The sequence below is a fragment of the Pristis pectinata genome, chromosome 4, assembly GCF_009764475.1.
Source record: "Pristis pectinata isolate sPriPec2 chromosome 4, sPriPec2.1.pri, whole genome shotgun sequence".
Classification (NCBI taxonomy): Eukaryota; Metazoa; Chordata; class Chondrichthyes; order Rhinopristiformes; family Pristidae; genus Pristis; species Pristis pectinata.
This window is the reverse complement of record NC_067408.1, coordinates 66835506-66848931: the sequence shown is the minus strand read 5'-3', so window position 1 is coordinate 66848931 and position 13426 is coordinate 66835506. Positions and strand designations below refer to the sequence as shown.

The 13426-nt window shown below is 45.2% G+C and overlaps 1 protein-coding gene across 1 annotated transcript in view; it reads right to left on the bottom strand.

The window, feature by feature from the left end:
• Positions 1-12556, bottom strand: part of LOC127569645 (protein FAM124A) — a 28681-nt gene extending 16125 nt beyond the window's left edge. The window contains exons 1-2 of the mRNA XM_052014445.1: positions 12510-12556; positions 3971-4002 (exon numbers count right to left, since the gene is read on the bottom strand). Coding sequence (XP_051870405.1) covers positions 3971-4002; positions 12510-12556 — 79 coding nt within the window. The remainder of the gene's footprint in view (positions 1-3970; positions 4003-12509) is intronic.
• Positions 12557-13426: the final 870 nt, after the last annotated feature.

The following is a 13426-nucleotide window of genomic DNA, read 5'->3' as shown; positions in this document are numbered from 1 at the left end:
GAGGCAATGGCAGAGGGAGTAACCATTCACCAGGGACACAGCCCAGAAATCCCACTCAGTGACGCTTCCAGTAGGACCAAGTATTCAGACAATTTAAACACTCACAACCTGCACCATGTCAGATGGGCATCTAACTAAACAAATTTAAAAAGGCTTCATCTTTTTCCCCGTTTGTACAGATAGTAAGATGCCCAGTTCCCATTAGATCAGAGGCACATTACAAAACTCTGATCACCATCCTTTTCATTTTCCAGTTAATCCCACAGATTACATTATAAATCTCTGATGAGCTCCTAAATGCTCTGATCTATAGCTCAGACTTAAAATGATGTAATTGTCTCTGAAGATAAAATAAATTACTGACAGAAGCTGCCTTTGGTGCAAAAGAATTTAAACCTGGGCACCTCACCACTTCAAAACCCTGAACAGGGGACGTGTACAAATAGCATCCATGCTCTCCACTAACGTGGGGAATCTGCCTTGCAGATAATTTCAGGCAGACTTCAAGCCAGAAGTTTGTAGGTCAGCAACATTGCACAGGAGAGGGTTATTATCTTTGCACACATTTGTTATACACAAGCATGATAACCTTTGCTTAGTTAGCACCTTTAATATAATAGAACATCTCAAGGAGCATTGTGAGACCAAGATTGTATGGAGTTATGGCAGACATTGTGACCAGCACAAAGGTGCACCTTAACAGGATTGAGGCAGAGACATGTAGGAAGTTCCAAAATTTAGGATCTAGATAGATAAAAGCTTAATCATGACTGCTAGGGCAAAAGGAATTGGGAATGCCAAGGTCACAGAGGGCCTGGGGCTGGGGGTGGTGGCACAGAGGATCGTGGACTGAGGACAGTGACAGAGGTCATGGGGTCGGAGGTGGTGACAGAGGTCACAGAGGGGTGTGGGGCTGGAGGCAGCGACAGAGATTGGGACAAGTGAGGCCATTGCGGGATATGAACATGTGCATGGGAATTTTACTGTCAAGCCGCTGATGAGCCAGAAGCCAATGTTGGTGAACAAACAGAAGGGCAATGGATGTACAAACCACAGTGCTTCCATATCTGTTGGGTCTTTGAGGAACAATTTTCATTGCCTGCATGTCACCCATCAAATGACCAGGGAAATGTGATAGGTTATGAGCAGTGAATGAGAGTTCTGTGATACACTGGCTAATAAGGTTCTCAGATCTGAAACATTAATTGTTTCTCTTCCCACACATGCTGCCCAGTTTGCTGAGTGTTTCCAGCATTTTCTGGTTTATATTTCAGATTTCTAGCATCTGTAGTTTTTTAATTTTCATTTACTATTAATACAAGAGTTTCTTCATCAGACCTCTACTATAACTGACACCAGCGGGCACACATCTTTAAAATATGTGTCACCTTTATCATAGGTCTGTTGTGATTGCCTGGCTGATCCTTCAGTGTTTCTCTGAGGCAGTGCCGAGGGGCACTGCTTTGTTGGATGTGTTGTGCTTCAGAGGAAACATTACACTGCAGTTTTATCCTGCCCACTCACAAGAACATAGAAGGTCCCACACTTCCATTCAGGAGAAGAGCGGAAGTTCTCCAAGATGTCACAGTCGAAAGGTCTACCTTGGCAACCATCATCATAAAGAAACCACCTGGTATTTCTCACCTTGCTCCTTTGTGGGATCTTGCTGTGCACCAGTGGTTTGCGGCATTTCCCAACACTACAAAAAATGAACACACTTCAAAACGATTCTATTGGCTAAAGATCTTTGGAACGTCCTGCAGGTATGAAAGGTTTGAGTTAACATGTTGGGAGCAAAATGGAGAGGCAGTCTGCCTTAAGCCACACTGGAGGACGAGGGGGAAGAGAAGAGTTGCCTTTGGCCACCATACTCAAGCCCCTCCACTGGCTCTGCAGTAACTAAAGAGGAACACAGTTTATGAAAGGGGAAGGGACAGTAGAGGGGCAGGCAACATTTTTAGGTGCCAGGTCTCTGGTGACATTTCAACAGAAGTTGAGGTAGACAGAACCTGAATTAAAGTTTTTTCTTTAAAAGAACTCAAAGTAAAATGCTGACTGGCTGGAATTTCATTCCCAAAAAGTAACACTAAACTGGTTAAGAAAGTTTTGTTGCCTAAAATGGTGCATTTGGTGCTATAACCAAGAATGAGTTTCCAGGCAAAAAGTTATAGAAGCCACAAAGAAGCACTCAATTTATTGTAAACACCTAACCAGTTCACTGATGTTTGTTGCATAGCCTGAAGAAAAACTGTCATCCTTACCTGTTCTGGCTTACCTGTGAAAATGGCCGAGTTTTAAGTGGGTTCTGGTACTCTACTCAGCAGCTTCAGTGAATGTCTGTGGTACAAACAGTTGTACACTCTCTTCACCTTGTGGTGGGACAGTGGCACAGCTAGTAGAGCTGCTGCCTCAAAGCTCCACTAACCCAGTTTCAATCCTGACTTCTGCTGCTGGCTGTGTGGAGTTTGCACATTCTCCCTATGACTGGGTAGCTTTCCTGCAGGTGCTCCAGTTTCGTCCCGCATCCCAACAATGTGGGGGTTGGTGGATTAACTTGCAACCGCAAATTCCCCTCGGTGTGTAGGTGAGCGGTAGAAAATGGGCAGTGTTGTTGGGAATGTGGAGGGAATAAAATGGGATGACTGTAAATGGGTGCTTGATGGTTGGTGCAGATTTGATGCACCAACGAGCCCATTTCCATGCTGTATGACTCTAGGAACAGGCAATGAATGTGGGAAGCCCTACACGAATTCTAAAAACTCATGTTTTCTGTCCAGTAGTGACTCTAACCAGGCTCTCCTGAACTTCACTTTGTTTTAGTCTTGTCTGTGGTTACTTTCAAAGTCTTTCTATAATTCATCTATGAACTCTTAGTGAGCAGTGATCATAATATGATTGAATATTATAATCAGTCTGAGGGAATGGGTCCAAGATGAGTATTTTAAACTTAAAGAAGAGGCAATAAAATCAGAGCTAGCTAAAGTGAACTGGCAAATGAGGTTAAGGGAATCAGTCAATTAAGATGCAATGGCAGAAGATAAGGGAATCTTTCAGAATATTCAGGATAGTTATATTCTAACAGAAAAGGAAAAATCCAAGGGAAGGGCCCACTATCCAAAAAGTTTAAGATAGCATCAAATTTAAACAAAAAAACCCACATAATTGTGCAAAGCTGATGACAGGTTAGAGATGGTCAGAATATATAAAAAAATAACTAAAACATTAAGAAGGAAGGAAAAATTAGAGACAACACTACCTAGAAATGTGAATGCAGATAGTAAGAGATTCTACAGATAATTTAAAACGACGAGAGTTAACAAAGTGGTCTTGTAGAACGTGTGTCCGGGAAATTAATAACGGAAAATAAGGAGAGGACAGGTGAACTTACCAGGTAGTTTGCAACAGTCTTCGTTACAGTGAATATAAGTAACATCTTAGAAATCAGTCTACATCGGGAATTGGAAGGGAGGAGGAAATCTGGATAGTTACTATCACCAAGTGGAACTGAGCAAGTGGTTGGAGTTGAGGTCAACAAGTCCCCGAGTCCTTCTTCCTGACATCTTAAAAGAAGTAGCTAGTGAGATAGTTGAAAACAAAAAAGACTGCAGATTCTAAGGACATTACCAAGGAGCAGAAGAGCAGCAGGGGGAGAGCAGTGAAACTCATGGAAGTCTTGTCATAGAGAGGAGGAAAACTTCCTCAAAGCAAGTATGCCTTGAAGAGAATTTGCAGTAGAGCAGTAGTATGAAGACAAAAAGTATAGGTGTACTTCTGTATAGAATAATAACAAATTAATCAATAAGCAAAGCTCCTCAGGTTACATCATACAGTAAGTGTGACATATTTGAAGACATCATTTTCTATTAGTATATGATTGGAAATAATTATCCTTAGCCCAATTGCCCTTTTATACTATAGTGCATGCAACAAGAGGAGAAATAGATCTATTGTACACATTTTTAGTACTCACTGCTTGTTGATGACTTGCAGCTGAAGTCTGATCTGAAATAGAAACAGTGATATTTTTAGTCCAGTCAGTCATCAGAAAGCTGTAGGTTACTGGTACTGCTCTACACATATAATCGAAGGTCCAAGCTCCCTTTCTGATGGGCAATTTAAATTATTGGTTTAACATGCAGGAGAATGGAATTAAAATAGGTCCATTCAAACTGAGCATGTGAAGGACCTATCAGACTGTGAAAGAAAGGCTGGGATGGTCATTCAAAACCATCGGGCTTGGATAGTAGTAGCCTTAAAGTAGCTCCTACACCAGTTTACACCGCCTCAAGTTTTACAAAATGGAGACAGAAGGGATGCTGCAGATAATGAAAATCTGGAGCAACACACACAAAATGCTGGAGGTGGAGGAACTCAGCAGATCAGGCAGCATCTATGGAGGGAAACGAACAGTCGACGATTCAGGCTGAGTCCCTTCATCAGGACTGGAAAGAAAGAGGGCAGAAGCCAGAATAAAAGGGTTGGAACATGAGCTGGCAGGTGATAGGTGAATCCAGGTGAGGGGGGAAAGTAGGTAGGTGGGGGGGGGAGAGTGGGAATGATGTGAGAAGCTGAGAGATGATAGGTGGAAGAGGCAGAGGGCTGAAGAAGATAGAATCTGATAGGAGAGGACAGTAGACCATGGAATAAAGGGAAGGAGATCAAGAACCAGAGGGAGGAAGGTGTGGGTGATGGGCAGGTCATGGGAGCAGGAAAGAGAAGGGGTAAAGGAGCCAGAGGGATAAGGGAAAACAAAGGGGGGGGGGGGAACAGAGGGGAGTGGTTACTGGAAGTTAGAGAAATCAATGTTGATACTGTCAGGTTGGGGACTACCAAGATGGAATATGAGATGTTGTTCCTCCAACCTGCGTCTAGCCTCAACTTGGCAGTAGAGGAGGCCGTGGACAGATGTCAGTGTGGGAATGGGAAGTAGAATTAAAATGGCTGGCAACTGGGAGACCCTGGCTTACGGCGGGCAGAGCGAAGGTGCTCGACGAAGCAATCCCCCAATCTGTGTCGGGTCTCACTGATGAAGAGGAGGCCACATCGGGAGCAACGGATGCAATAAATGACACCCATGGATTGAAGTGCTGCCTCACCTGGGAGGACTGTTTAGGGCCCTGAATGGTGGTGAGGGAGGTGGTGTAGGGGCAGGTGCAGCACCTAGCATGGTTGCAGGAATAAGTGTCTGGAGGGGGAAATTGGTGGGGAGGGACAAGTGGACAAGGGAATCGAGGAGAGAGCAATCCCTGCAGAAAGTGGAGGCGGGAGGGGAGGGTTGTATCTTTTTCAAGTAATCTTTGTTTTGTGATGATTTTTAAACATTTCTTGTTAATAGAGTGGGATCAGGAGGTTCCAGGAATCACACCAGTCCTGAGGACAGTGAGGTTGTATCAAGGATGGCCAACGTTGCAAGTTTCTCTTGAAATAAAAGAAGCAACACATTAGTGAAAAACAGATGTACATTATACAGGGAGTTCACAGCCCACTAAAAGCACATCAGAGTTTGAAATATTCTGTTAAATTGACAAATGAACTACAAGTTCTTCTACAAATATAGTTTGTAATTTTCATCTTTTCCCTTCAACATACTGACAGCAAACCTCACTTAACTGATAGCTTCACCATCAGAGGACCAGAAGCTTGGTTGAAAATATAGTTTAAAGGGAACAACTTAGAGGAGGAGGAGAGAACTTGAAATGGGAAGGATTAAGGATGTCAAAGCTTGGGGCAAGATAGCTGAAGGCATGTACACCAGTGATAGGGTGAGAAAATTGGGAACACTCAGGGAATTCTCAGGAGGGTGGCGGGGTGGAGGAAGTTATGGATTTAGGAAGGGTGCAGCCATGGAGGGACGAAGACAAGGATGTGAGCTTTCAAACAACCAAAATTAATTTGTTGAAGTATCAACATTTTAAATACAAATTATAATTGATATGAACTAATTGAAGGCACCGTCATGCTTTGTATTTTATGTGCTTATTCAAGTAACTTTTCTTTCGACAAATAGTTTGTATATCTCCACAAGTCCTTGGTGCCCTTACAAAGAGGGGAAAAAAGTAGAGGCAGTATTTATATCTGAATAAATCTGCCCATCAGTCATTGAAATAAATACTATACTTAAATAATATACATAATAACAATGGCTTCCAACTGCTGCTGGGTTAGATCACCTCTAACCTAGCAGAAGGGAGAGCAGATCAGGTGACAAGTCAAATCCTTCTGCCCAATCTCAACACTGAACAGGTCTCCTGGTTCAAGGCAGATGTAAAGCAAGATGTCCCGAGGTTCCTTGTCCTTTCCTCACTGATCCCAAGGCCAGGAGTAATGCCCAGCAGCTGCCACTAGGAAAGCACCACTGGAACATTAGGAAAAGGAGTTGAGCTTTCAGCACCTCAAATTCTCTTCACTGAATCCCAAAGAGTACAGCAGAGGCGGCTATTTGGCCCATTGTGTCTGTGCTGGGCCAGAACTTTTCATCTATAATCCTGTAAGCTTTCCATCCTCAAGATTCTATCCGTCTCCTTTAAATTATTCTCAGAAACAGCTCCACAATTTTTCAGGATGAGATAAGCGAGCCTCAGTTACTCCAAGTGAATGTAATTATTTTCATCTCCCCACTAGTTCATTGCCAATGATTTTAAATTTATGAGCTCTGGTTATTAACCAATGGGAATAGCTTTTCTTTAGCCTCCCTATGAAAGCCATACAGTATTCTGAAAAGTTTCAACTGGCCAACTATTGTCCCCAACCAAATGGGTCTAACTTCACCAAACACTCAAAAGACCCCCAGTCCCTGTAACATCCTGCTAAATCTCCTCGAATGCCTTTTCATTTTTTCTTCCATTAGTTTGGGAATTCTCCATAATACTCCAGCCAATGGTTGTGGTATCTTTGTTTTTATATTTGTTTGCTCCCATGTTCTTTAGGATAGGTATATTTGAACACCTAGGTCTTTCTGCTCATTTAGATTCTTCAAAATTATATCCATAATTGCCTTTCCACGTTAGTTTTCCTAAAGTTTATCATAACTTTGCACTGAACCACACATTTTACTGTTCAATTAGACCCAAGATTTGTAGGTGGCACAGTGATGCAGCTTGCAGCTCAAGCAATCCAGGTTCCAAACTGATCTTTGGTGCTATGTGTGTGTGGAGTTTGCATGTTTTCCCTGTGACCATGTGGATTTCCTGCACGTGCTCCGGTATTGTCCCACATCCCAAAAATGTGCCGGTTGGTAGGTTAACTTGCCATTGTGAATTGCTCCTGAATCTGGTGGGGAGAGGGGGAGGGTATTGATGGGAATGTGGGGAGAATGAAAGAGGTTAGGGTCAGATTAGTATAAATGGGTGGTTGATGGTCAGAATGGACTTGGTGGGCCGAAGGGCCTGTTCCCGTGCTGTATCTCCCACTGACGTTGTGTTCCTTATCAGCTAACCTTTCTCATTGTTGAAAATTCCAATTAAGCCAGCATTTATCACTTATAAGACAGAGAGTTTCAGCTCTTCATCATCAGTGTGGGGGAAGTAGGGCTTCGAGATATCTTGAGCAGTCAAGTCTAATTTTAAGACTTTGTCTACTTGCTGAGGATTCAGGCTACAATGAAATAGTTTCACTGTAGCTGGTGATCATAGAATAATAAAACCATCCAACGATCTCTGTACTCGGGTTAGTACAGCCACATGTATGGAGACTCAAGGTTGTACTTTAATTCTGCATGGGAGGCACTTGTGTGGCAACCACCTTCTGGCTGTAGATTGACTGGACATTTTCGAGATGTTGAATAAAGACAGGCTCATACAACACCTTACACCCAGGACCAAAATAAGTCCCTAATATCTGTTGCTCTGTCAACATCACTCTGTACCAACCCCGCCATCATCCCCCTCTCCTCCCCTTTCTGCATTTCACAGGGACCGCTCACTTTGTGACTCCCTCCTCCGCTCGTCGCCACCCACCACCCCCCCATCCCATGCAACCGCAAGCGATGCAACATTCACGTCTTCCCTTCCACCGTCCAGGGACCCAAGCAATCATTCCAAGAGAAATAGAGATTCACTTGCAGGTCTTCCAATTTAGAGAACCGCATTCGGTGTTTACAATGGGGCCTCCTCTACACTGGAGAAACTAAATGCAGATTGGGTGATCCCTTAGTGGAGCATCTGTACTCAGACCACAGAGGTGACCCTGAGCTTCCTGTCACACGCCACTTTAATTCTCCATCCTACTCCCATTCCAACCTGCCTGTCTGCAGCCTCCTCCACAGCTACAGCGAGGCCCAACGTAAACTAGAAGAATCACATCTTATCTTCTGTCTGAGCACTTTGCAACCCTCCAGAATGGACAATGAATTTCCAACTTCAGGTAAACTGCTCTCTCATTGTATCCTATTATCATGCCCATGGCCCTCTTTCACCCCGTTTCTTTGAAATATTTTGCTATTGGTTAGTGCTCATGCTCCTTATCACATGATCTGTCATAGCCTATCTCCAGATAAGTTTTTGTCTTACCTCTCACTCCTCCCTCTGCTTTGAAAACTGTAACCCCTCCTTCCAATTCTGACAAAGCGTCTCTGACCCGAAAAGTCGACTGGTTTGTCTTTCCACAGGTGCTGTTCAACCGGCCGAGTTGAACAGCAAGCACCTGAAGTTTTATTTTCTTTCCACCACCACCGGTGTCAATGTTGGCTGTGGATCAGCAGTTAAACCACACTGGGTGGCTCACAATGGTCCCCAGCCTGAAACCAGGCTCCCGGAATAAGTAACTGAACCAGCAAGCAATTCCCAGGAGGACAGAGGACAATACCCACTGCTCCACCATCTCCAGGCTGCCTGGCCCACTGAGTTCCTCCAGAAGATTGTTTGATGCTCCAACTTCCAGCACCTGCAGTCTTGTGTGTCTCTACCATCTTTACTTACCAGACCATTTGCCCACGTTGGTTCCGGGTAAGTAAAAACGTCCTCTAACTAAATTCTGGGAAAACCGAAGTGAATGCCTCAAATCTACATCACAAGCTGCTTCCTGGCCACTAACTTCCCCACGCCAGCAACGATTGAAATTGAACCAAACCATTCACAACTGTAATGCCATATTGTACCCAGACAGGAATTTCAGACGACACTCCAGTGCTACCTTCACTCTGTATCATTGCCCAGCTCTCACCTGCCTCAGTTCAGCTGCTGATAAAACCCCCATCCATGCCTTAGCTTCCTGTGGACCTGACAATCCAATGCCTCCCTGAAGAACCTGCCTTGTTTGGGTGACATCTGCAATTCGGAGGCTATCCAAAGCTTGGCTGCCCACATCCTAACCTGAACTAAGTTCCATTCACTCATCTCCTTAGGCAGCTCCTCGAGGTCAAAAATGACTTGCCTCTGCTACAGTCCATGGGGACCAGGGGTGACCAATGAGTCCAATGGCAGGGTCCAGCAGATAGGACAGGTGGAACTTGGGGCAGTAGTGGGTGGGTAGTTCCTTCCGCTGTCTGTCCTTGGGCTCCCAGATTCAATGTTTAGTGTCTTCTCACATGCTTCTTCACATGTTTGAGCAGCCTTAAGCATATTAACATTTTTTTCACCCCCCCCCCCCCCCAAAGGAGCCTTCAGCAGATCCATTTCCTCCACTTTTCTGGAACCATCTCGCTACGACAGAGGTCACTGCAGGGTGCTCACTTCGGGAATCTGGTCTCAGCCATGTGGGTGATGGAGGGTGCCCCCCTGGAACTGGTTGAATCCAATGACCTCCATGCTGGGGATGTTGTCCTGGAAGGCCTTATGTTGGTTCACCTATCCTGGACCTGCAGAACTTTGTGGCGATAACTTCTCCTGCACTTTGAGGCTCCTACTTTAAGTCGTCCATGGTCTCCAGAGCATACACAAGGGCAGAGATTACTGATACCCGAGTTTGCTGCCAAGTTCAAGATCTTTCCTTCAGATGACCAAAGGCTGTTCTGATGTGCCGGCAACTGCGGTGGATTTTGCCAAAAAGTCTGTCCCTGATTGCAGCGAGTTGAAGGGAACGATCCACTTTTTCCAGCATCTTGTTGCACTCCTTGATCTCCACAGTACAGGGTTGTGCAGTGGGGGCAGGTTGAAGGACTTTGTCTTCCAGACGTAAGGTGTAGTGTAAGCTCATCTACTCACGCTCTTCAGGTGAAGGAACGAGGGATGGTCTGAAGGTCATCCTCCGAGTGTGTGCGGGAATCATCTGTGTACCATAACTTGATTAATTAGGTCAGAGTGATCTCAGAGTGGAGGCAAAGAGTGAACGGTTTCCCACTCATCCTGTCGGTTAGTTCCACTCAGACAGGAAGCTTGTTGGAGGGGAGAAGTATCGCAGTGAGGAAGATTAGTGCCACGACACAGCCTTGCTTTACCCTAGTTGGCACCAGGACCTACGGTGAATCCATTGGTGTGGATCGGGGCTTGCTTGTCATTGTGTAGGAGGAGGAATCTTTGGCGGCAAAGACATTTGAGAGGGATCCACCATAATCCTGCTTTGTTGATGCAGTCAATGTCTTTTAGGACATCAAAGGGGACCATGTATAACGGTTGATGCTGCCTTTTTCTTGGATTGTCATTGCAGTGGTTTGTTCCATTTGAATGATTTGATTAGATTAGATTAATTTATTGTCATATACACCAGGGTGCAATGACATTACTTATTCACATGAAAGTCACAGAGTAAACAGTATACATGGTAATAATAAATACTACAATAAATATAACAATCAGTGCAAAACAGCAGGATGGTGCAAAGATCGTAGTGCAATCTGAAGTTGTGCAAAAAAAGTAAACTGACAATAGTCGAATAACTGAGAAAGGTAGAGTCCAAGGGCAGCAACAGCAGGAAGGGGATGCAAAGGAGAAGAATCAGTTCAGGAGTCTGAAAGCATTGGGGAAGAAATTGTTCTTAAGTCTGCATATCCAGGCTTTGAAGCTCCTGTGTCTTCTCCCAGAAGGTTGAAGAGAGAAAAGGGAATGGCCAGGGTGGCAGGCATCCTTGATGATACTACTAGCCTTCCTGCAGCAACTCACTGTGGAGATGGACTGGATTGAAGGAAGTGACGAGATAATCCAAAACTTTGCTGCCCATCCTAACCTAAATCATCCCATTCACCCTCCACCTCTCTGGCAGGACCTGAACTGTCCCATTCACCCATCATCTCCATTGTCCTGCCATTCCCCATTTCTGTAATCTCCCCCAACCTTTGCAATATTGGTGTTGCTCCAATTCTGGCCTCTTAAGGTTTGGGTAATTTACTTGCATCACCACTGGCAGCCTTGCTCCAAGCTGCCAACATGAAAAGTTCTGGAATTCACTCCCTAAACCTCACTTTGAGATGCTCCTTAAACATCACCCCTTGGGGTTAGAACTGCATTGAATTATGAGTTCAGGAACAAACTCAAAGAGCCATAAATTCAAATCCAACCATTGCAACAGGTGAATTCAGTTAACTGCATACCTCTGGGATGAGAAGGCCAGAGCCAGTAATGACGACAGTGAAATGACAAGACTTGTTAAAGCCCACCTGATTCACCAACAACCTCTCCTTAGGGAAGAAAACCTGCTCTACGAGACTTCAGCCCCACACGGGCAATGTGGCTGATAACTGTCTCTGACATGGTCTGGTAAGGCACTCAGTTCAAGGCAGAATACAGATGGACAATGGACTGCCAGTCATACCCACATGCCATAACTATATCGATAGAAAAAAAGGCTCATCATCTACCTAATAACTCCTATGTACTTTTATGTCAGATTATTCATTGACAGTTGGGTGAAACACCTTGAAACATCTCTTTCTGTGTTCAAGACCTTATATAGATACATATTATGGTTGCTGTTGGTTGAAACACCTTGGGACATTTCTTTCTGTGTTCAAGACCTTATAAAGATATATGTTCTGGCTGTCATTTTAAGAATTCTTGCAGACCTTTGCACGTTGCTGATTGTATTATACTTAGACAGTTGTGCTGCTCATTCTCATGTGAAATTTAACCCCCAAGTTCATTGTGGGCCATGCTGTTTCTCACATAACCATTGAAACTCAGTCTCAACCCATGACATGCTCCAGCGATTACCTCCGGACCCACACCTGCCAGGGAGAGATAACTGCAATTCCTTCCCCCTGTCCAACTTGTTGCAGCTTCCCCGGGCTGGGGATCGATTTTATGAGAGATTGAGACAAAAAAAAGAGCTAGAAACCCCGCAGACCTATCACTATAGACTTGTTATTAATGGGGAATCCCTCCCCAGTTGGAATTTATACACCGTACATTCCTAAGCGACTGATTATTTTAACGCATATCAGTTACCAGGACTGCCAATGTGCCTCTTCACCTCACACAGAGACTTAATTCACACACATATGCAACTTTACACACATTGATAGCCTGCACCAACATAAATGCACAATGTTTCTCACATACAGCATATAAACACTCATACAGCATGGACCCCGATAGCTTTCTCCCGGAGAGACTGACGCTCAGAAACACAGTCCGACCTACCCTCCGATTTCTGCTCCCCAGTCCTCCTCGAGACCTCTCCTCTCCATCGCTCGCTTCCCCTGAACTAATGGGCAACGCTTCAAACTCGGGCTCCGCCTCCGGGGCTGGGCAGGGGCGTGGATTAACCAGGCGGGTGGGGAACAGACTCATGATAATAGGGTTGTACGAGCGGCAGAGGACCCATTACTCAAGGGCGAGAGAAGATGGGATCTGAAACAACACACTCAACATTTGATCCTTTCACTAATGAGTGAAGAGTACATCACTCATTGCAAATGACCTGAACCATTGCTACTAAACTATACGGTGGGGCGCATCTCAGAGGAAGTTTCCCTTCCTGTGCCCTGCAGCTGGTTGGAGGGTAGGGAGGGATTTGGGGGAGGGGGAGGTGGTAGGCAAGGAAGTGGATTTTGGAGTCCTCCCTGAACCTGGGCTGATTTCACTGCCCTTCTGCTGTCACTGGGAATGGGGCAATAAGCGTAGTTGCCCTGTTACTGCCAGCAATGCGTTAGGCTCCATTTTAAAGGGGACTCAGCCAGTTCCTCCCCCACCAACCCTGCTCCCTGTCACCCTGTTTCGTTCCCCGCCTCCACCCGCTCCAAGTGACCATCATCCACACACTCCTTCCACCGGGTCCTCTCCCCCTACTGTTCCCATCGGACCTCCCCACCTCCCTTATTTGGTCCCATGCTCCACCTTCCTTCCCTGTCAAATTCCTTCGCCTGCAGCCCTTTGTTGCCTCCACCTGTCACCTCCCAGCCTCTCGCTGTTTCCACTCTTCCCTCCTCCATCTGCCTATCACCCCTCCTCACCTGGATCCACCTACCCCTTGCCAGCTTTTGCTCCACCCCTTCCCCTCACCTCTTTATACTGGCTATCTCCCCTCTATTCTTTCAGTCCAGATGAACAGATGAACT